At 40.0% G+C, this 23,377-nt stretch overlaps 1 protein-coding gene across 3 annotated transcripts in view; it reads right to left on the bottom strand.

The window, feature by feature from the left end:
• Positions 1–730: 730 nt before the first annotated feature.
• COL14A1 (collagen type XIV alpha 1 chain) overlaps positions 731–23,377 on the bottom strand; it is a 225,284-nt gene continuing 202,637 nt past the window's right edge. For 2 of the 3 annotated variants that reach the window (XM_073230022.1, XM_073230024.1), the window contains exons 44-48: positions 22,966–23,032; positions 19,945–20,133; positions 4,979–5,056; positions 3,224–3,379; positions 731–1,610 (exon numbers count right to left, since the gene is read on the bottom strand). In XM_073230022.1, coding sequence (XP_073086123.1) covers positions 1,531–1,610; positions 3,224–3,379; positions 4,979–5,056; positions 19,945–20,133; positions 22,966–23,032 — 570 coding nt within the window. In that variant the 3' untranslated portion in view covers positions 731–1,530. Of the gene's footprint in view, positions 2,422–3,223; positions 3,380–4,978; positions 5,057–19,944; positions 20,134–22,965; positions 23,033–23,377 lie in introns of all 3 variants that reach the window. The other variant, XM_073230025.1, reaches the window with a different exon arrangement.

Raw genomic sequence — 23,377 nt, 5'->3', positions numbered from 1 at the left:
CATTTACTGAAAAGTCACCAAAAGACTCTCTCTGTCTGGATCCCCAAAGGCTCACAGGTAGACCCTACTTGTTTGAATCCTTTGGCTGGAAAGGTCTTAAACCAGATCTGTGTGCTGAGGGCAACCAAAGAAGGTCAGAAGACCTTCCTGATCCAGGAATAATCTAGCTTCTAGTTACAAATGACCGCATCTCTACTTTTAAATCTTAGTGGTTAGTAAGGAGAAACTACAGGAAAAGGAGCATACATGATTAAGCGGATGATTCTCTTTCATCTCTGTTTTCAATAAGCAAAGAGTAGAACCCAAATCTTTCTCACATATCTAGACTTTTCCTTTGTGAGCAAAAGACAAATCATAGTTTCGGGGCTGTAGTCTATTAGATTCAACCTCATTTTCTCTCTGCCTTCTAGATTTTTTCAGGTTTTCTTAATACCAGAAGATAGATGGGCTCCTCAGTCCACCATTGGTAAACATTTACTTAGCATTGGTCTTACATTTTCACTGCCATTCTTCTCTGGTGGGTTATAAATGTGTGACAAAATTCTACCAGTGTCTTATGCCCAAGTCAAGTGCTTCTTCTGTTAAGCTTCCTACTACACTTCGAATGAATGAATGAATGAAAGTTGAGTGCCTGTCTAAAGGACACCATGTTGTTTTTCTGGTTGAAACACAACTAAGACAACAAAAGTTTAATGTGATACTAAGAAATGCAGTAGAAAGAATGCACATACATTGTTTTAAAATTTTATTTGCTCACAAGAGAGAATGAAAACAGGTTTGCAAAAACTTATCTGCATGTACAAAGTAATCCATGTAGATAAGGAGGGCAAGCCTTGGAATACTTGGACTTCTGGATAAATCATTCATCAAAATTGGATCTCTTTGCATGAGAACTGGTGGAAAGTTGTTCTTTTATAATGAAAAACAACTGAAAAAGTAAGTCTATTTCTAAAATCACCAACCTAAGAAAGGTTATATTCTAACACATATTCTTTGATACCAGTGAAACCAGTTACCAAGTGATCTCAGAGTTGAACAGATTAATTAAGCAAGAGGTAGTTTCTCCATTAATATCCCTTTTTCTTTTCAGCAAGGCTATAAGGAAAAGGGATACATTGCATAATCTTTGAATCTCTGAATTCCTCTTCTGCTAGGATCCCATTTCCCTTGAATACAATCATATCTGTCTTGTTTCCTTTCAGGACTTGAGATCATCTAACAGAAAAGATTACATAGGTCAGATTTTTTTGCCAGTTTTCCTTTGATCACTCTTCTCTGGAAAAACAAATAATCTGGTGGGCCATTAAAATGACAATGAGAAATCAATCCTATGGTGGCACAGATTAAGGGGCTTTTTTAAAAAATATAATTTCTTGTTAATAATAACAATAATAACAATATCCAAGCAAAAGATTTAGGCTGATGAAACAAGCCCCCAAAAGGTAGCATACAAACCACATAGTGACATTCTTCTTGACTGAGCCTCCCTAAGAGTTCTTATAGGTGGTCTCCAAATGTCTTCTGAGGCTATTAGATCCCAGAGCCCCACAGCTCCATGGCTTCTAGCTCGTCTTGCACAGGGGTGAATTCTGGCTGATCAGGATGGGGAGCTAGAGAGGAAGAGTGGGGTGGGGACTTGATGGGACCCAGGAACCATAGGTTGATATTCTTCCTTCATATGGGTCCATAGAGACTTAGATTTGGTCATTAAACTACAGAGATATCCTGCTTGGGTAAAAAGCAGTTAGCAACCTTTACCCACCATGCGGCTTGCACCTTCCCCGTGAGGTTTCAGGGGTTAGTAAAAGAAGGAAGGGACAGATACATTGCAGAAATTGTTAGAAAACTAGAATCACAGCCAATTGCTTATATATTATGTGTTTTATTTACAAAAGGAACCCTGAAAACTCAGCAACATTATTAAAGAAAAATAAATGTTTAAAACTGATCTCATGTTATTAGTCCATCACCAGCAATAGTAGGGAAGTGAAGGGATCAGAGGAAGAATAGAGAGTAGGGTGATCAGGGAGAAAGATGCCATCAATCTTGTGTGGCGACAGGAAAGGAATGATTACTGAGCCTTCACATAGGGAAGATTGGGATGAATTATTGGCACATCATCATATACCTATATCCAGACTGACATGGAGCAGTCAGTTTGTACTACAACTGACATGTGTGATTTGGTTAAGTCCTGGTATTATCCTTGCATGTATCTGGAGCAAGGAGGGTGAGAGATGTGGCAGTGGGTAGGTGGGGAAGCAAGTGAGGCAGGGAAGCAGAGTGCCCGTTGTTAGGGGCAGGGGCTGGGGGAGGGGTGGTAACAGGACAGTTCTGTATCTGCAGCCAATTGCCCAGGCCAATATAAGCAGAGTGGAGGGGCTCCACTTCAGTGCTGGTAATCATTGTAAGGGATCACATCTTAATAAGAGACAGGGAGATTTAGGAGAACAGGGAGGGAAGAGATGAACAGAGAAAAACACATCAGCAAAACTTTGACCAGTTCCTCTGGCAAATAAGGTTAAATTTCCCCTAAGGCAGAAAATTGTAATTCTTTGACTAATAAGTTCACTGCCCCAAAGCAGCCTCTCAACTTCTCTGTTGATGCTTCCAAGACTCACTATGTCAGAAAACGTCCATTGCCCAACACGCCCGCATGCAGACCGCAGATGTTTTTAGGAAGCGTAATCTCTTTAGAATCTCAGTCCAGTGGTTAGTAATGAGGCAAGGATAGCTTGGCCACTTTTGTTCCTTCTTAAAACAATCTTTGGTCACTTAAAATGCATGTGGTGGGCAGGATTACACCCAGAAGAATCTAGGGGGCCCTCCTAATTACCGGGAAGTTCTGAGTCTGAGGTTTCCCAAAGCAAGAGTGCAAATTACAGGGCATCCTGGCCACACCACAGAAGTAACATCGAATGAGGGGCCCAAACGAATGTTCAAATATGTCCCTCAGTGACCAAAGGTCATTGGCCAAAGGTCACCATTTGGAAACAGAGAGACTTAGACATATTGTTATTTTCAATTTCCTCTTACGGTTCTTAAAGGGGTAGCCTCTACAGTAATTTGCACTTCATAGAAGATGTCTCTGGATAATTTAAGCTAGTGAGGTGCTCAAGTTCCACTTCCTTCCCACAATCAGCCACGTTTCACAGCACCCTCACCATTATGGTACTAACCACGGCAGAATATCGCTCAAAACCCAAGAGAGACTGGCACTTACCTCCAACGCCGTAGGCAGAACACGAAGAGGGGTCGCAATATCCAGGCTGGCCAGAAGGACCTTGTGGTCCAGGGACCCCCAGGTGACCTGGTGGACCCCTTGGTCCGGGGGATCCCGGAGGCCCAGGGCTTCCTGGCCGACTCTCCCCTGAAGGTCCTAAGAAGCACCCACAAATGAAAACAGTTGGTTTCCTTCTGCATCAGAGTGAGTTCTGAGACTACTGAGAAGTAAATTAACTTTCAAAAGAAGCCACCTCACACATCTTAGGCAATAGCATCATCTGCCTCTCTCTGTATCCATTGAGTTCTTACTCCTAAACTGGATTCCCCAAGTAGAGAATCACATTGTAATCAGACATACTCCTGGAGGTCAATGCTTTTAATTAGCTCAGGAAACAAGAAAGCAAAAGGTATTCTTTTTTATCACCTCTTAGATATTAAAGGAAAGGCGCATATCACTCTCAACCTTGTTTTCTTTATGGGGCTTCCATTTCCCAGTGCAGTTCCTGATGAATCCAATATATGGACGTGCACATGCACACAAGTACACACTCACACACAAACACACACACAGTCAATCTCAACCTCATGACCTGTACTGGCTTATGGCCCCAGATAGTTGAAATAAATTAGTCTGAGTCTGAAAGAAATGACTCTACAGAAGAAAAAGGAAAAGTCTGAAATTGGACCCAAAATATTAATCCAAACTGTCTTGATGCTAACTTATAGCAACTGAGAGCTTAGATGGAGTGCAAATGGGAGGGGGATTAAAATATTCTTGAATTTAAGAAGTTTGTCAGGCTGGGTTATGTTGGGTTTATGCTCATTTGTTCCACTGTTTCCAACAGGGTTTAAAAGGTATTCTTCAAACAGGAATGAAATTCTTCAAGTAGATCCTAAATGAAAATTAGGAACAAGTATCACTTTCTGTCTGAAAAGTGTTGTGGCTCTCAGATACATTCAGTTCCATTCAGTCAACAGGAGTATTTATACTCAGAGTGAATCTTCTGCATTAGGAATCTCTCCTAGAGAAATTATTTTCCAAAATGACTAGGTTGGAGAGAAAAATCTGTAAACACTTGATTCAATGCAGCTAAGACAGGGATTGTAAATACCCAATAGGATTGCAAATTTATAATTCTGAGAGACCACTCTGAAAGCAGAGCAATATACACAGAACTCAAAACTTACACAAAATTCATTCAGTAAGACTATCATGGTGGCAGAAACTGGGTGCTCATCAAATATCCATGTGTTCCCCTAGATTTGGAGCAGTTCAGTGGGAACTGAGAAACTAGTTCCAGCCAGTGAAACATGAGCTGAATTGACATATGTCATTCTCCATTTAGGAAGATGAAAGCTGATGTGCCTTCCTTATCTTTCTCCTGGAGGCTTTTTCCCAGATGGATGAAAGCAACCTTAATCATATCAAACTTTGGGTGAGTGTGAAATAAACCTTCAATGTGTCAATCCACTAAGCATTTGAGATTGACTTGTTACTGCAGCACAGCCTAGCCTAGCCTAACCTAACTCATGCAACCAATAAAGATCCCAGAATGTGCTATAACTTTTGGGGCTTGTATATTGGGAGGATCATTACAAACAAACTGGCCTTTCAATAAAGTAAATGAGAAATACAGCTATTCTAGTTAGGTACGAATGTAGTATGGCCATTTTCCTCACCTGTGATGTCAGTGATTATTATAAACATTTGGGATTTCTGTCTTGCAATTTCCTGTTAGGTAGGAAGATTTACCTGCTGGCCCTGGGGGGCCTCTTGGGCCTTGGGTTCCAGTGCCTGGATTTCCTTTTTCTCCCTTGATACCAGTTAGACCTGTTTTAAAAAAGAAAAGAAAACAAAAAGTTCTCATTGAAATGAAATCTGGGTAGTTCTATTTTTCTGGGTTTCAAAACCTCTGATGAGGATAATGATGCAGGTAGGTTTGGGGTTATGGTTACCACGGGACTTTTAAATTAGATTCAGACACTGGTGACTTATGGACAATCCCATAGGAGGCTAGTTGTGCATCTGAGCATGTTGTCTGTATTTGCAGTACCACCAGTTATCTCCTCCTTCCTAACGAAGTGGTTCAGCCTACCAGGTACCGGCCTGTGTCTTTGCACACACCAGGCCTTTCGACGTATGCAGTTGGCACTCTACAAGTAACACAATAGAAATCACAAGTGAACATGCCTAATATTTTCCTTTTGGTCCACCCTGTAATGTATCTGCAAAAGGCATGAATTATAATTAGGCAGCAAAGTTCTGAAGAGCGTGAGTTTCCATTAAAAACTTGGAAGCTTCAAGAAAGCCTGTGTTTGATTTGGCTGATTCAGCCCCATAAAAATCTAAACCTATTCATGTTTCTTTTCCACTGAGCAGACATTTTATTCCAAATAATTTACAGTGCTATTAATAAACTATACATACATTTCACAGGCAAAAAACAAAGAAACATATACTCTGACACCTCACTGTCCAAATGGGTTCTATTATAAGGTCCCTGGACAGGTGAGAGCACACTATGTTGAGGTCCAACCAATCCAGGAGAGGGTTGCATCAGACTAGGATCTGGGTTACCCTGGCTCACATCACAGAAGGTCTCTGGTGTCTGTTATTCATGTGCGACAATGCTTTGAAGTAGCAGAATGCGGAACTGCATCTGTTTGTAATTATGTTTACAGAAAAATTATGTGTGAATTGGCAAAGCCTAGAAGGGAACATAAACAAATGACAATAACCAATTTGATAGGTGGCAGGCATGCAAGTGATTTAAAATGCTTAAAATTACAAATAGTTTTTTCCCTTATTTAGATGCAATGTGATGCATACTCATTATGGACAAGTTAGGAGACATGACAAGCAAGGACTCCAGCCCTTGAAAATAATCACTTTGAACATCTTGGTTTATAACTTCCAAAAAGAAAGGTAGGTATTCCTGTAGTATTTGGTTTGGAAATAGCTGGCAAAAAAAAAAGGACTGTTGAAAAACTGACAGTTTTTTCTACATTGCACACACAGTGTTGAAACTTTGGTGTCTGCTGTGCTCCTGTGACCACCTCTTGGGGTCAAGGTATGCCTGGAATCTTTAAAAAGCCCTTCATCCTTGCTAGTGGTGGCTACTCCACCCACTGCTATACTTCCCCAACATCCCTGCCTGTTGTACATGGCCTTGATAGTGGTTTTTGAGCTCACAGAAGTCCAGTATGGTGGTGGAGGGGGAGCCAGAGCACTCATCACTGAGCAAGTGGCCTCCTGTTGCAGGCCTGATTCTTCTCTTAGGAACTGATAAAATGAGAGTGATTTCTCAAAAGTAAAAATACAGTCGAATCCAAGTTGAAATAGCACACGAATTCCTAGATTAATCAATATTTCATGCTTGATGGCTAATCAAGTTGTTCAGACAGAAAACCACCCTGGTACATTTACTGTGTATTACCCAATTAGCTACTAGTTTAGCTAGTTGTTTAGTAGTTAATTGAGTGAGTACTTGTTAGTTGGTAGATGTTCCCTCACTTTCAAATGAGTATGCCCTAATGGGAATTTAGCAGAAACTGCCTATTCTTTTGTTAGAAGTGGAGTTAATTTCCCCATAGGGAACCACTGATTCTTTCAGAATGAGAACACAATAAAATACACTAATGACTAAGGCCAAGCTGTTCATGATTAACTGTGTGATAACTCAGAAGCCTCCCATGTCCTTGTGGTAACTCAGGGTCCAAAGTTAATAACATGGCTTCTCAATGGTTCTCCACAAGAAATCAAAGGAATCAGGCTGAATCGGACATTCAGAGAAGTATTCTCAAGCAGAAGCCCTGGATAAGAGTTTGATGACTTATCCTTTGCTTATTCATAAAGAAAACAAAAAGTGGGGCAGATTGGAGAATAGAAAGTCTGGTTAAGTTTCTAGTTATATAGAGAAAAACAAGTGGCATTTGATATTATCTTTAACACAAGTCAAGGTAAGAGAAGAAAAGCCTCACAGAAATATTCCAGCCCCTCAACATACCTTTAAAAAAAGAAAGACAAATTCTAAAGGTATATTTACATATGTACAGAGAATTTTAGATTATATTATCCTTGAAGTGAAGATATGTTCCAACTACATGTAGGCTAATATATTAATATTCATCCATGTGTTCACTTAGGGGTCTGAGAATGAAGAATATTCACACCCATGACACCTTTTTTGGAGTGAAAATATGCTAAAAATCAATATTTAAGTACCTAAGAGGAGGATTAAAATTAAAAGCTAAGCTTAGAGACCTCAGATCTCTAAAAGTAGATGTGCATATACTCTTGCTAAGCCTGGTAGACTCTGATTAAGAGGAAGGAAATTAAGTTTTGTAAAACGTCAGCCTGTGACTGTCCATGAGATGTCAGAGGGTAGGGGAGTCTGGGCATAGATATTCTTTAAAGATAAAATGCAATCGTCACCCATAATAAACTTTTCTCTTGTAAATCTCTTCTGTGACACATGGTGGGGTCACATGATGCTGAGATCTAGTCATCAGAGCTAGGTGCCAGCATCCTTTCCACAAAGGCATAGGGAGGATATTCCCTCTTTCTGAACACCCTTCTCACACCAGGTGTTTCCATAAATAGTCCTCAAACTTGAAGCCCTAACTCAAAGCTTCTATACAACCACAACAGGCAGAGGCACAATGACTTCAAGAGGGCAAGGATCATCTGTCTTTTTATTGGTGGCTATATCCCAACACTGCTGTGGCACCTTCACATAGTACTTAACTAACAAATATTTTTGGAGTGAACAATGAATGAGTGAATGAATGAATGAAGTCTTTGCCTCCATACTGTCTGGGCCTCCTTTGGCACTTATCCCATTACATTGCTTGGTCTCGTGTTCCTCTAGCCTGGAGCCACAAGCCTGTTGACTGCAGAGATCTTGTCTTATTTATCGCTCTAGTGTCGGAGCCAAGCAGTCTTGCACATAGTAGGTGGCCCAATAATCCTGGAAGACCAACTGAATGACTGAATGTCTACACCAACATGCAGCTGTTAAAAGCAAGCATAACCTTTAAAGGATCAACAAACAAAATTCCCTAGGCTGAAGCTTCGCTTTTACTTTCACATGCCTGGCTTATGTGAACACTGCTTTTTCTAACAAGTTCCTTGTGTGATTATGTCAACTACTAGTGTCTCTTAAGAGATGGATACAACTGACTCCAATTAAGCTTAGTTTTCTGCCATTTTAAAAATATGAGCAGAGCTGATATGAACATCTAACTTACTAAAAATATGATTTAGCTAAAATTAAAATACCCTTAGTTTTCTGAGGAGTTACCAAAAATACTTAGGATAATCAAAGAGATTATTATTATTCATGCTTTCTTTCCTTTTTTTTAGATTAATAGTCTTTTTTTAAAGAGCAGTTTTAGGTTCACAGCTCTATTTTGAATAGAAAGTACAGAGACTTCCTACATGTACATGGCCTCACCATCACTAATATCCCACTCTACAGAGGTACCTCTGTCATATTTATTATTTCTTAAGAATCCCATTATAGAAACCATTTCAGGACTATCCAATTCTTCCTTACCACTAACCTAACATTGACCTTCTAATATTTTCTTTTACTGGTCTACAAAGGCAGAGATCTGTTTTAGTTCATTATATTCCTAGAACCAGGCACATATTAGACATTCAGGAAATATCTATTGAGCAAATGGATGAAAGAGTGAGGTGCTAAGTCTGATTGCAGCCTTTGACAAACCAAAAATGTGGCTAGTTAATCAGCTATGCCTATAAACTGGCTCACTAGGTTTTAAATGCTAAGCACTTTATATGTATAAACTCATTCGGTCTTCACAAGACCTGAGAGGGTGGGCACTGTTATCAACCCTAAAATAAGGTTGTGGTACAGAGATATTAGTCCTTAACTAGTAAGTAACAGAGCCAGGATTTCAGCCCAGACCAGATGCTGGCAAAGCCTATACATTTAACCACTGCACTTCCTGCCTCTCCACCCCGAGCTGGACCTGTAGGCTGCACTTCTTGTCTTGTTCACTTGTAGGTTTCCTGAACTGCCTGCTACATCAGTCTGCACATTTCCTCTGGCCCCACACTCAGGAATTAGCCTGCAGTTATCACATTTCCTCAGCTTACTTCTCTTGGTTTGCACACTCGCCCTCTGCTCTGGGCAAGACCCGGAGTTGAATCTTGGACGATTATCTGCTCACACTGATGACATATCCAGGGTCTGGCACTTGGCTGTCTGGTTCCTATTTCCTTTGGCCTGTTGTCCTCTGAGTAGGGAGATTTTACTCATTTCTATGCCCTCTGCCATACCAAGCTCTCCAGGCTGGAGACTTATGCTGCTCCGTGGAGCACAGTCACTCCTTCCTGCTCCTAGACAGTCTGAGCAACTCCCAGAATTTATGTCCAGGCAGACATGCAAGGCCTGGGAAATGCTTTCATTGTAATTGTACCAAAAAGTCACAGAAATTGTGAGACAAGGCTTCAGCTGTGTTATTATATTGTCTGTTGCCTGGGAAATGCCGGCGATGAATTGCAAGTAGTCTGTTTTTCATTCAGTGTATATTTGGATGCCTATGAGTGCAAGGTACTGGACCAGGCACCTAGCTACAAGTACCTAGAACCTAATCCACAAAGCCCACAAGTACCAAGTACCTGATCTACGACAGCAGATTACCTGGACTCAATTAAACAAGTGTTTTACGCACTTTTCCAGGCTCTGCTAAATATACATGTTTGGCCTACAGGATTACTACCAGCATGAGGAGCTCCATGTTTTGTGCTAAGGTGACCAAGATGGAAAAATACATGGTTGTTTTAAATGTAAGCAAACTTTGCAAACCAATCCTAAGGGTCTGTCTTCCTATTGCCTTTTTCATGAAATACCTGGCCATCTACCAAGCCTCTGTAATTCAGGGCTCAACCAGGGAAAGAAATAATACTCTACATCATTCAGGTAGAGATAATTTAACCTAGGGCTTAGTTCCTTGGGTGACAGAAAGACTGAAGCCAAATAAAGATGATGAGCCCATAAATTAGCAACAGAAGGAAGTCACCCTCACCCCTAAGACTGCAGGGACAGTGGGAAGAAATGGTATGACTGGAGCCCAGAGTCTGGGGCCATCTGGTAGCATCCAGAACCAGTGAGACAGGCCTTTTGACCAGAATCTAAATCAGACACACACAGGGCACTGAATGGGAGGAAGGAAGTGCAGCCGGGAGTGCGGAGGTACAGCAGGCAGGGTGGAAGGTGTAAAGGGAAAAAGGAGAGAGAACAGATGATGAGGCTCACAGCACATCAATACACAGCAACCTGTGTAGGTGTTTGCACGTTGACTATTCACAACTGCAGGAGCATGACAAAAAGGAACAGGGATTAAACTGGGCCCCAGGAATCCTGGCTTTTTGTCCTCCTAGTGTTGCCACAGATACTATGAACTTGCAGGTACATACTAAGATGTCAGACCAAATGCCAATCTATCACATTCAGCTCCACAATCTTGATTGCTCCCCTTTAAGTGTCATTATATTGTTTTCAGCATTGACTGAAAGGCAAATTATAAATAATTAAAAGTTGGCAGAAAAATGAGTCAATTTCTGTGGCTTAAGAAAATGAACATTTCAAGTTAAGCATGAATGTTCAAGAGGTTGATGGTATTTAAATTAGAGCTTGGTCTGGTCCTCATTCCTTGCAGAAACAAAGTGATATGATGCTCTCCACTCTTGGAAAAGCAGAGACTTACATCAGAGTGCTGGGATAAGGCCAGCCTCGGCAGAATTTAAAACAAGTGTGCCCTCATTACAAGCATGAAGAATCGACTATTAAGATAACTACACCTTATATCTATGAGTCCATCATGTTTTTCCAAACTAGCAAAGAAACCCTGGAGAGCCAAATTACTTTGCTATGTTCACATGGTAATTTAATGTCAAAGCTAAATCTAGAACCAATGAAAATGGAAAGGATTAATTAATATATCTTTTTTAGGTATGTTTTCACCCACTATAAAAATACATTTCAGTTTATTTATTTATTACATTTATTAATTAATGCCATGTCAAAAAGAATTAACCAATCATAGCTAATATAAATAACTTTAGTGTTGCCATATAAATTAGTATATGTTATATTTGCATTTGACTTGTTTATGTTCAAGGCCAGAAATTTAGAAAATGGCAAAGTACATTTCTTCATTTAAAAGGAAAAGAATCTTTCTCTCTCCACACACACACACACACCCCACAGGCAATTTAAGCGGAGGGTCCTTTGATTTTTTTTTGATCAGAGACATCTAAATTAGACACACTTAAATTTGGACACTGAAATGTCCAATTCATTTGCTATTTTTTTATGCATTTCCTATCCAATATAAATAAAGCTCCTATTTAAAAATCTTATCCTGCTTTTTTGGCTAAATTTATATGATGACAACTCGAAGAAAATGCTGACAGTGCCAACTTGGCAGTAATTGGCTATTAACAGGATGTCTTGAATTGGAGCCCTAGAACCACATGGGCTTCCGTTTCTATCATGGCCCTGGGGTGAAGGAAGAATAGTAGCCGAAAAGCTAGACAAATGGAAATCAACGCCATAAATTATTTATGATTCATGAAATAACTATTACATTTCAGGTATTATGAGAAATAAAAGGAAAGTGGGCACTAAATTTGGTCTTTGGGGAGTATGTAGCCTCCTTGGTGAGACAGGATCAACAACCAAAGTGAAATCATTAAAAGGAAATTCGAGAAAGTAGAGTCTCCTTGGGTGCTCAATGCTCTATGGCCCACACACTAATGAAGTAGGGATCAGCCAACTATTCCCTTATCAAATATTTGTTCAGGTTCCTTGTGGGCAGATACAGAGATGAAAGGTTCAGCCCAGTTCAAGGAACTCACATCACAGTCCAGGGGGAAGACAAACAAGTACATACATAATGATCAGAATATAATGGGCAGCTGCCGTGATGGATGTATGGTCTAGGGGACAGGCTGCACAAATGAGGAAGATCTTTGTCTATTTGGGTTGGAATAAAGTAGGGAGCAACAACTAATACACTGAAAAAATAAACCACGGTGTGGAGGGGAGGTCTGGCAGACACAGCTCTTGGGTCAAGTTGTGATGTTTGAGTGAGATAAATGAGCCAGAGGAAGAAACAGGGTTCCGGGGAATGGGAAAAGCATGTGAAGCTCCATGAAAGGGTTTAAGAACAAGACACAACAGGGATCAGCACTGAGTATGGTAGGAAAGGAAAACAATTTATATACGTCGATTTAAAAATACTTTATTTTCCAACTTCAAAAACCACTCAGGGCTTTTATCCTCAAAGAATGAACAACGAATCTGGGTTGCAAACAGAGAGGGGTAACTGCCCTAATATCAAGTTCTTAAATAAACATGTGAAATTTTCTCTTGATTGGAGATGACATTCCAACATGATTATTATTTTTTTACCCTCAATACTAATATTGGAATCCCTAGGACTCTTAGCATCCAAAACATCTGATCCCACAGAGTAAATGTAAAGTGCCAATGACATTTAAAGAGACTAGTGAGTTCCAACAGGTAAAGTTTGGAATGATACCCCCCTGTCATCTCCACTTTTTCTTCCCAGGCACTGGCATAGAGAAAGAAACTGCCTGGAAAGGGATAGTCAGTTTTGTAAGGTTTCTCTGGAGAAGGCCCTAGTAGGAAAAATAAATATAATGGAAAACCAAGAGATCTGTTAACCAAGGAACATGTGCCTGAAAAAGTAGAAGGCAATTTACATTTATTTGCACAATGTCAGTGATGTATTTGCTGTGTTAGTAGATATTCATGGTGAACACAATGGAGACAAATTCAGAAAGACATAAGTAATTGATAAAGCTCAACTATATCGGCTTGAATTTATAGCTGCTGTATTCTTAGTAATTCTTAAATATAGGTACATTCTGACTTCATTATGTTTCCAGTGCAGTCATGCTGAGAATTTGCATATTGGAATAAATTATTTAACTATAAATTACTTTCTTTTAACTCTATTACACTGAGGGCACTCTAGTTTTTTTTTCAATTATGTGTAAAGTTAGACTGTATTTATCATCTATGAATTTCATTTTAGAACAGTAAAGATATGTTGTAAGTTATTTGTTATAAAAAGGAGACAATATGTTTACTAAAGTTGAGAATCATGTCTTTAATGGTTTCAAGCCCTTTCCCACCTCAGGACATTTGCACATGCTATTACTGTCTCTTGTCTAAAATGCTCTCCTCTTAATGATATGTGAAACTCTTAAATTTTCAGGTCTCAGCTAAAACATCAGTGACTCAACAGACCAAGTCAGAGTCCCATCTGCTATGCTCACATAGCATCCCACATTTTTTCATTCTGCTTCTAACAACTGAAATTAAACAATTCGTGGGTTTTTTAAATTTAATATCTTGGCACATGAAAGGCAGGAAACATATGCCTTATTTACCACTATGTCACTAATGTCCAACACCATACCTGACATGTAGTAGATGCTCAGTAAGTGCTGGTTAAATGAATTATGAAGGCCCAGAGCAATGAAGCTGTGAGATTAAGCAGCCAGGATTATATAGCTACTAAATTCAAACCTAGGATTGTAAACCATGTGCAACTGATGCCCCAAACCACATTCTTTTCATCCCATCATGTTGCTTCCAGCTAAAGCATCATCACATACACTGAAGTGAAAATGGTTCCTCTTCTAAAATATCAGAAGCAAAACAAGTTTGAATTGCCTTGTTCCAGGTTTTCCCCCTATTTGGCTTCAGGGTGAGATACTATAATAGAAGTATAGTTTCTCTATAGAAATAGAAGTATAATTTCTCTATAGGAATACCTATGCGTACCCAAAATTGCCATATTTGGTAATATCCCCATGTGGACTCTTACATAGCCTGGGCACATTCTAAACTCCTAGAAGAACTGTCAAGGGCCAAAATGAGTAACACGGAAAATGTTTTTATCGCATTTATATTTACCCAACAGATCACCAGCTTCACCTCAAAGCTGGTCGATTGCCGGGTCACGATGCCCAAGGCTGTCCAAACACATCGAACAGAGTGCACAAGAAACTCACGAAGAGTACAGCCACAGCCCGCTAAGACATTCTGGTCAGTCAGCAGTCACATGTTTCGAATTGTGGTTATTAGGCGCCATAATGAAACAGGGCTCACCAGACCCTGCAGTGCTGGCCTCTCCCCTGTGAAACCCTGCTGAGCAATGACTTCAAAGGTGGCAACAGGGCAGAGTGGAGTGAGCACAGGTACTCTGGAATCCCACAGGTCAGAATTTGAATTCTGGTCTTATAATTCAGCTGGGTGACCTTGGACAATTGACAATCCAGCTGAGCCTCAGTCTCCTCACCTAAACATGGGGCTAATACTGATCTCATATAATTTTTATCAGCATTAATAATGTGCTAAGCAACTGAAAGTCTATTAAGTAGTTGCTTAATAAATGCCAGCACCCTTTCTTATCAAAGGCCACTGTGAGTGATGTTTCCTCTAAATTCTGACAGCATTTACCTTCTACATATCTTGCTTAGCATTTACCACCTCCCGACTCATACATTCAGTAATGTCTCCTTCCTTATCCTAACCATGTCTCCTATTTCATCCAAATGAAAGGGTGTGTATATAGGACTGAGCACAATATTGGCAGATGGCTTTGGTGCCCTAATATCTGAAAACCATAAATAATATTATCTCACACACTGCGAAGCCAAAACCCTTACGTAAACTCTTACATTAAATAAATATTTGCTAATTTATTGTACAAAACAACCCAGATATGAATTCCATCTGTTATGGATATAGAATCTAAACATGAAACTCTCTAGTTAGAGGATCCCTGGGAGCCAATATATTTTGGAGAATCATGGAAACTGAAGGAGTTGCACAAATTCTAAAATCAGGAATATTTTCCAGTTTTTTTCAAGTAAATAAAGAAACTTAATTGTGTGAGCTGGATACCACCAAACTTACTGTTTTTTCTTTAAATTTTTTATTAAGGTATTATTGATATACACTTTTATGAAGGTTTCACATGAAAAAACAATGTGGTTACTACATTTACCCATATTATCAAGTCCCCACCCATCCCCCAATGCAGTCACTGTCAACAAACTTACTGTTGAGTGGGTTAATATATGATTCAAGATGTCAGTGTGGATAATAAACATTTAGTCAATGGAATAAGGAAATAGATGAGTCATCTGGGCCTGACACGCAGACATTGGAGTTAGAAATGCAGCTCTTATCAAGGGGACCTTATTAGAATTACATGTGGCTATGACTGGAGAGTAAGTTATGGTCAGAACAGTTAGGACTCAGGGAACAAAAGAGGAGCTTCAAAGCTGATTCATCCCCTTTTCTGAATTTTGGAAGCCAGGATATAGAGCCATTTACCTGAAGACAGGGCAGGACATAATGGGGAGAGGAAACAAATTCCTAGCCCATGAGGGAGCAGCTTTGCTTTGACGTAACAGTGCAGCGTAAGTGACAAAAAAAAAAGCAGGTGAGAAATTGGGCTGCATAATATTTTGCTTCTGTGATGCAAATGGAACCTCTTCAATTCTGGGTGCCAATACTTAGACAAGTCTAAGTTGGAGTTCAAGCTTTAGATGAACAAAGTAAGCTACAGGACCCCTTCGAATCATTAAATTTGAAGAATTTTTTGTATATATTACAACCTATCTGAGGAGATAATTAAAAGACTGCTCCACATTGAGTCCCCTATACAGAATTTTATTGTTGTTAACAACCATTTGATCAATAAATAGGAGAGATGCCCTCACAAAAAAAAAAAAAAAAAAAAAGTACAGACTTCCAATTGTAAAATAAATAAGTAACCGGGATGTAATGTATAGCATAAGGAATATAGTCAAAATATTGTAACAACTTGGTATGGCGATAGCTGGTACCTAGAATTATCATGTATATAAATGTTCAATCACTGTGTTGTACACCTGAAACTAATGTAATACTGTGTGTCAACTACCCTTCAATAAAAAATAATTATCTAAAAAAAAAAAAGACTGCTCCACACAAACTTATAAAAACGACTTCGTGTAAACTAAAGGAGACAAATGAGAGAGAGGTAGTGGTAGAGAGGTAGATTTTCAGATGGAACAAAAATAGTCTTGTTAGGTAATGACAGTCGTGAACAGCCAGCCACACACTTCACATTGCTAACATGGAGGAGAGATGTGAAACTTCCCTTCTGTTCTTTAAAAATACATATTTTGGGGCTATTTCATTGATGATGATAGGGTTAATCAAAGATCCTGTACAAGAACAATTATTTCAAACTGAGGTCATGAAATCTAAGTTTGCTCCTCAGCCTTTAACAAAAGAAGAAAAGAGTTCAAGGTAGTAGGGGTAAGTAGTATTTCTTTTTGCCTCAGTGATATAAGTTTGTATGCATACACATGCGTGTGCACACTGCATCATGATGTAAAATGTATTTCTTACTGTGTATCATGTTTATGAAGGTTTGAAAACCTTTTGAAAAATTATAACAGAGACATCAGATGCAGTGCTTGTGACAAAATTTAGCCAAAGTCAATGGAGTCATGAATTTTTTTATGAAAACTCATGTGAGACTCGCTGGAAACCTCTGCAGAAAATGAAGTTCATTTAAGTGCTAAGCCAGAGAGCTCAACAGCCATATTTCTTTTAATCGTGCTTTTGTAGTTTGTCATTTGTCTAAATACAGTGCCTAGAAGGAACTTATTTTTACTCATTACAATAGGGTGTCCTTTCAAAATTATATTATAGAGCATAGTGATAATCTTATTTTATACAGCAAACTCTCCCACTCCATGATCTCTGCTTTTTACTTCTAGTCCTGATATTAACTGACTGAGCCTCTTTGATCCTCAATATTTTTATGATTCCTTCTGTATAAATGGTCAGGAGAAAAGATGGCTGAGCTTTGTTCAGTTTTAAAATTATGTTGTTTTTTCTTAGTGCAAAGGCAGACATTTTTCTCTCTCAATCTTCTTTGGGTATTTGGACCAAAAGTTCAAAACATCATTCTTTCTTGCAGCAAAAAATCCCAACTACAGCTGGATTGAAATATTTTCCTGGGAATGAAAAGTCTCTGGGTAATTGGCCTACAAACACCACCCTTAACCCAAAACCACACTCCTTAAATGGTGATCAACAAAAGTCATCTTCCATCATGCTCAAGGGCACTTCTTACTTTTTGTCTTACTGTCGTCCTCCAGTATTTGTGAAATATAGGATTTTGCTAGTCTACTATACTCTTTAGGAATATATACATCTCCATGTATGTAAGCAAATTCATATTTCAAGGGTTGTCTGGATCACTGTTTGAAAACTGCATGATTTTCCTCTGGTCTAAGCATTCAAGTGCTCTCACAGCAGGAAAGACTCAATCTGGCAAGAGTAAGGACAGGACTTCCAGAAAGAACAAAGACAACATGTGACTTGCTGAGAGTGACTCAACCACTGGCTCTGAGCTCCCTGAGTCACAGTCAATCCATTGCCAACACCATCAGAGGGTGCCCTGCTGACAGAGGGGGCCACTTCCTGGCTGCCAGGTCTTTTGTGTGCTGTGAGGAAATTTTGCCCTTCCCTCCATCTGTTGATTTAGTTCCCTGGCACAGGATAAACTTCAGAAAGGAAAATCAGAACTGGGTCCCAACCAAAGCAACAACTATCTAGTGAGGACCTATTATGTGCAAAGCAATTCAGCCCCAATTCCTGCTCTAGGCAATCTAGCTGTTCCCTAACATCTGACGGGTGCTAAACTGGGTGGGTAAGAGTCAGTGCACCAGGTGTTCCGTGGGATGGAGACATTTGTGGGCTGAAACAAAAGTTAAGCTGAGCCTTGAACTAAGAGTAAGAAGCACATCAGACAGGGAAAGCGAAGGGCATTTCTGAAGGGGGAAGAACAGTGTGCATGAAAGTGCAGAGGCAGAAATGCACAAGGCCTGTGGGCATGGATCAAGAAGGAACATGAAATACTATCTTGGCAATCTGCATTTTATGTCTCAAATTTTATAAAAGGAGTATATCCTACCCATCTCACAAGTAACATGATTCACAGAGCAGACAGGTAATAGCTTTTCCCCAGATCTACATCCTATGAAATTGCATCTTAGAAAACATTTTTATCAGTTGTCTGTTTTCTCATCACTTTCTTTGTGGTTAATATGTAATTTCTATTTCCCATATCTCTTCGGTCTGCTTCTGGAGTGAGAGATCTTGGTCAATTATAGAACTGGGTGAAATTCAAAGAGTCTTAATATTATATTACACAATACTGCTCAGACCTGTGGAAAGTAAAAATAAAGGCTAAATAGGATCTCTATTTTAAAGAAAATTTACTAAGAAAGACAAAACATTGGCACATGGAATTATTAAATAAAATGCTGCCTCATATTATAGGAAAATGAGCCACAAACAGTATTTGAATTTGAAGTTGATAGCTGACATGGTCTACCTAGGCATATGTGAATCCTATGTTGATATTACTCATGACTCACCTCAGGGCTGCCACTGACTGTTGCCCAGTATGGGCACTGTACAAAGAAAAAAACCAAAGACTGCAATATAAATGAGTTATAAGAAATATATATTTGGTCATTCAAATGATCAAAATTATTTCTCAAATATTATTGGTCTTCATCCACAGTTCCTGAAAATGCTTCAGAGCCATGAAGATTAAATGGGTGTCTTAATGAGAGACTTTTGGACCTACCCAAGTGTGGGGGCTAGAGGTTAAATCCAGCAAATGGCCAATGATTTAATCAGTCATAACTGCACTGAAGCCCTTGCAAAACCCCATGAGATGAGCACTATGCTCTCTGTTTTGCACCCTGCTTCCCTGTTGGAAAAAGCTTCCACAGTTGGGGAACCAAAATGCTTCCAGGTGCCACCAAGCCAGGCCCCAAACTCCATGAGGATAGAAGCTCCTTAATTTGGGACCTTGTCCTATGTAGCTCTTCATCTGGCTATTAGCTTGTATCCTTTATGGTATCTGTATTAAACTGGTAAACATAAATGAATCCTGAGTTCTGTGGGCTGCTCTAGCAAATGAGTCAAACCTAAGGGGGAGGTTATGGGAACCTCCAATCTGTAGCCTATTGGTCAGAGGCACAGGTAACTGCCTAGGGCATGAGACGGGCAGGGCACCTGGAGAGGCGGGATAGAGGGCAATCTTGTAGGATGGAGGCCTTAACTTGGGGGATCTGGTAATGTCTCCAGGCAGATAGTGTTAGAATTCAGTTGAGTTCTCAGACACCCTGCTCATACACTCACTCCCATGTACACACACATTAGAATCAGGTCCAGGAACCCAAACAGGAAAGATGTAGGAAGTGAGCTCTCTGCTTACCATGACATATGTGTGATGGCACATCTGACTAGAGGGGGGCATCATTTTCTAATTCTTCCACTGCGAAGGGGTACCTCTTCTTAATTCATTTTTCTCTCATTAGCTCAAAAGCCTCTTAAAGGTGAGTTGGGGTTTCTGATCCTCCTTTTTCATAAAAGCAGATATGGCTCTTGATAGACACTGTGGAGATTACTCAATTTCCTCAATCTTGATAAATAAACAAGAAGCCGAAGACTATAATTTAGGTCCATTATTCGGGACTTCATCATCATATAAGCACCACTGTTACCATCTGTCTGCATCACTACACTCTTCTCCGAGAGGTTCAAAGAGAGGAGGGGTCTAGCTTACCTCGTTCTCCTGGGGTCCCTGGCACGCCTGCATTTCCTGGGAAGCCCGGGGAGCCTGGGGGTCCTTGTTCACCAGGGGTGCCAGGGGAGCCCGGCCTCCCAGGCTCCCCAGGAGGCCCTTGGATGGTCCGGATTGATGTGGAGTGGCTGGGAATCTGGTTGAGGATGGCTGTGTATCTGGCCATGTGACCTGAGACATGAAGGACAAACAGCATCCAATGAACTGTCACACCCAGAAAGGGAGGGCTGGAAGGTGACTTGTCTAGGCTCTGAACAATTCTGCCAGTCACCCACATGGAGGAAAGCATACCCCGCCGAAATACGATGATTCCCAACAAAAATTTTACGTTTTACTTTAGATGACATTAACAATTGGATTATATTCAAGTCGAGGCTCATGTATTCGGAATTCCACAGCTAACATTAGCATCTTAGAAAACATTATTGAGCAGAAGTCATAAATTTTATCTTCACCCCCAACATTTATCTGACCCCTAATCCCTCACTCAGCTGCCCTTTATCTCCAGCAATTTCCCTTCAAGTCGTTTGTCTTTTTTCCAACCCACAAAGCCTACTCCACCCTCTTGCTCACAAATCCCCAGGCAAGTGTTCTGTTTCAATTCATCTCTTCATTGCCAGGCCTTTTTGCAGGAACCTCTCTTTGGGTCCCAGATGCAGAAACTCCCACTAGCTTTATTTTTTTAAAAAATCTGGCTCTCTCTCACATAATCCCTTAACTCTGTTTTGTCTAGAAGATTGCATTTTAATAAGATGAAGTATAGATTGATGGAGTACTTGATACCATAATGTCTAATTTTCCAACATCATCAGGAATAAGATTTTCCCCCATAAATAAATTTCCAATATGACTGTGATTTATCCCTTTTCAAACATTCAAACTTATATAAGGAATATCAACCATTTTTAAGGGCATTATTTCTAAAATATATTCAATGCATTCTTAGGTATAGGACCATGTCTATAACTAGGACTGGCTTCCCCATGACTCAGGGGCCATCAGCAGGCACATCCATGATGGTCTGGTGGGGGGAGAGGGGGTCACACATTTCCACATCTGCTTTCTCAGCCTCTTCCTCTAACATGGGGACTGTGCTTTCATCACTTTGGCCTCACACTTTTTCACATATAACCTTTCCTAGCATAACTCTTCTGATCAGCTCTGGATTAAAAATGAGATAACTGAGCATTTGAGGAATGATAACACTAACTGAATCAAGTTCTGAAGGGAAGCCTGAGGAATGAAATAGGGGCCCAGAGAAACCTGAAGTTGTGTGCAGGAAGATGGCTGAGGTGCCAGAAATACAGCCCTGGGTAGGTTAGGTCTTGCTCGTAAAGCTGCATGCAATCTCCTCGATTTCTCTCTCTCACAACTGCATTAACAGACAGAGCCTCCTTTCTTTACAGATTTATTTTAGCTTTCTTTATAACCCCTGCTGGCTTCCATTTCCTAGATGTCATTCACAAGAATCTGAGGATTCCTGAGTGGAAAAACTCAATTTGGAATTCTCAATGTTTAGAGTATGTTTTGAATAATCATATATTTACATTGGATTTTTATTCCGGTGGAATAAGATAGCAACTGCTGTGAAATCTTCCACATGTCTGGCCAGTGAGTCACATCAGGATTTAACCTCTAGATTTCCTTGAAACAATTTTATACTTCATACTTGAAATGAGAAAATTACAAAATGATCTAAGGTACAAGTTAGTTTTGAACATATTCTAATTAATTTTCAACTCCCCTCTCCTAGTTTGCTGTTTTTAAAGATCCTCTGTTGGCATTAAACTGGAACAGTTTCACTTAACTCGTAAATTCTCTCTCACACACACACACAAATTTAGTTTGGGCAATAAAATATCAAATTAAATAAAGTTAAAATATAGGGAGCATTACTATTGTATCTGAAGATAGTAGTTTTATACTCAGTTTGCCCTGAGAATTTTGTCTTAATGAAAACTCTACCACGAGACTGTGCAGACCTTGCATCATGCCTTCCCCAGAGTGAGATCTGGGTTTATCTACTACAGATGGAAATTTGGACGTAGCTAATAGGGACTCCTTGGACCTTGGATACTTACAGGACTCCCAAACTCCCCTGGTTAAAAAATATAACACTTCAAAGCTGTTAGGTAGCCACGCAGGGAAGGTGCTATCTGGGTGGGAGGCTTCAGAGCAGAGCTAGGCCAGAGATGACTGGGTGTGGGAAGAATATTTCTTCTATGCATGGCCTTAGATCTTCCTGGAAATGAACAAATTTCTGGCAAAGAGAAAGAGGGTCCACACAAGTAACCTCTGGGAAGATTACTGAGACAAAATACAGAGCCGGTGGGTAGCGGGGTATATACAAAATGGGTGGATATATAAGTGAATAAAGACACAGCAGCAATTTAAATACTATGTTTTGGGAAAGCTTGAGTTTAAATGAAGAAGTGGGACAGGTGTCATATTAAGTGTGTTCTAGTGTAATTTTTGACATGAAGCCTGAATATCATGACAAATGTCACATGAAGCCTGTCCCTGTGTATATGTGTGCTTGTATTCTGGCATAAAGAATAAAGGGAAGGACCTTGGGCTAACCACAATAAAGGATAAAAAAGGAGATATTGATTTAAATTTAGTGAGTTAACAGAAATCAACACTATGAACCAGTTTTTGCCAAGTCGCTTCTGATGCCTTTGTCTGGCAGCTTTCGAGTGCTGAGTAGCCATATCAAGTGCTGAGAGATGAGGAAGGAGTAAAAGGTTTGATCTGGGCAGTCATAACTCTGTAGGAGTAAAAGGAGAGCTCCGGGACAGATGACACAGAGGCCCCTGGTGCCTGTGCCAGCAATGTAGAATTCCAGGGTCATCTGTAACAATCTCTTAGATGGGTTAGTAATGCTTATGTGTCTGCATGGAGACAGAGCTTTAGAGGTGTTTTTCTAAGCCGTTACATTTATGGGAAAGGCAAATTCCAATCTGGACAAGTAATAGAAAACAACCATAATTATAATGCACTTACTCTGGATGAGCTGTTCACACACCTGACGTGCCACTGATCTCACCATGGACTGAGACTGCAGGTCACCCTGGGTGAGAAAAAGGCATACTTCTGACTCTCAGTCACAAGCCCGGCACAGGGCAGGACTTCCAGTTTGCAGATATGACTTGACCCTTTGCTCCCACTTGGGCTCTTGGGCTCCTAACAACAGGTAGGATTGACACCAGGGTGACATAAGAGAAGGAGTAAGCAATTTGACACTCATGGTGCAAGATTCCTGAGAGCTTTTATTAAACTTAGAATGCTCAAGTAAGTATTTCTGGTCCTAGACTGTAAAAAATTTAATAGTTTTGAAACAAACCCATATACATTTAATGCCTCCTTTATAGTTCTTTAGAGCTTATAAAATGTAGCACTTTCTCAGGCAGTGGCT

Source organism: Manis javanica, chromosome 2 (genome assembly GCF_040802235.1).
Source record: "Manis javanica isolate MJ-LG chromosome 2, MJ_LKY, whole genome shotgun sequence".
NCBI classification, from domain to species: Eukaryota; Metazoa; Chordata; class Mammalia; order Pholidota; family Manidae; genus Manis; species Manis javanica.
Note: the sequence above shows the minus strand (reverse complement) of the source record. Positions and strands in the feature narration are given on the sequence as shown.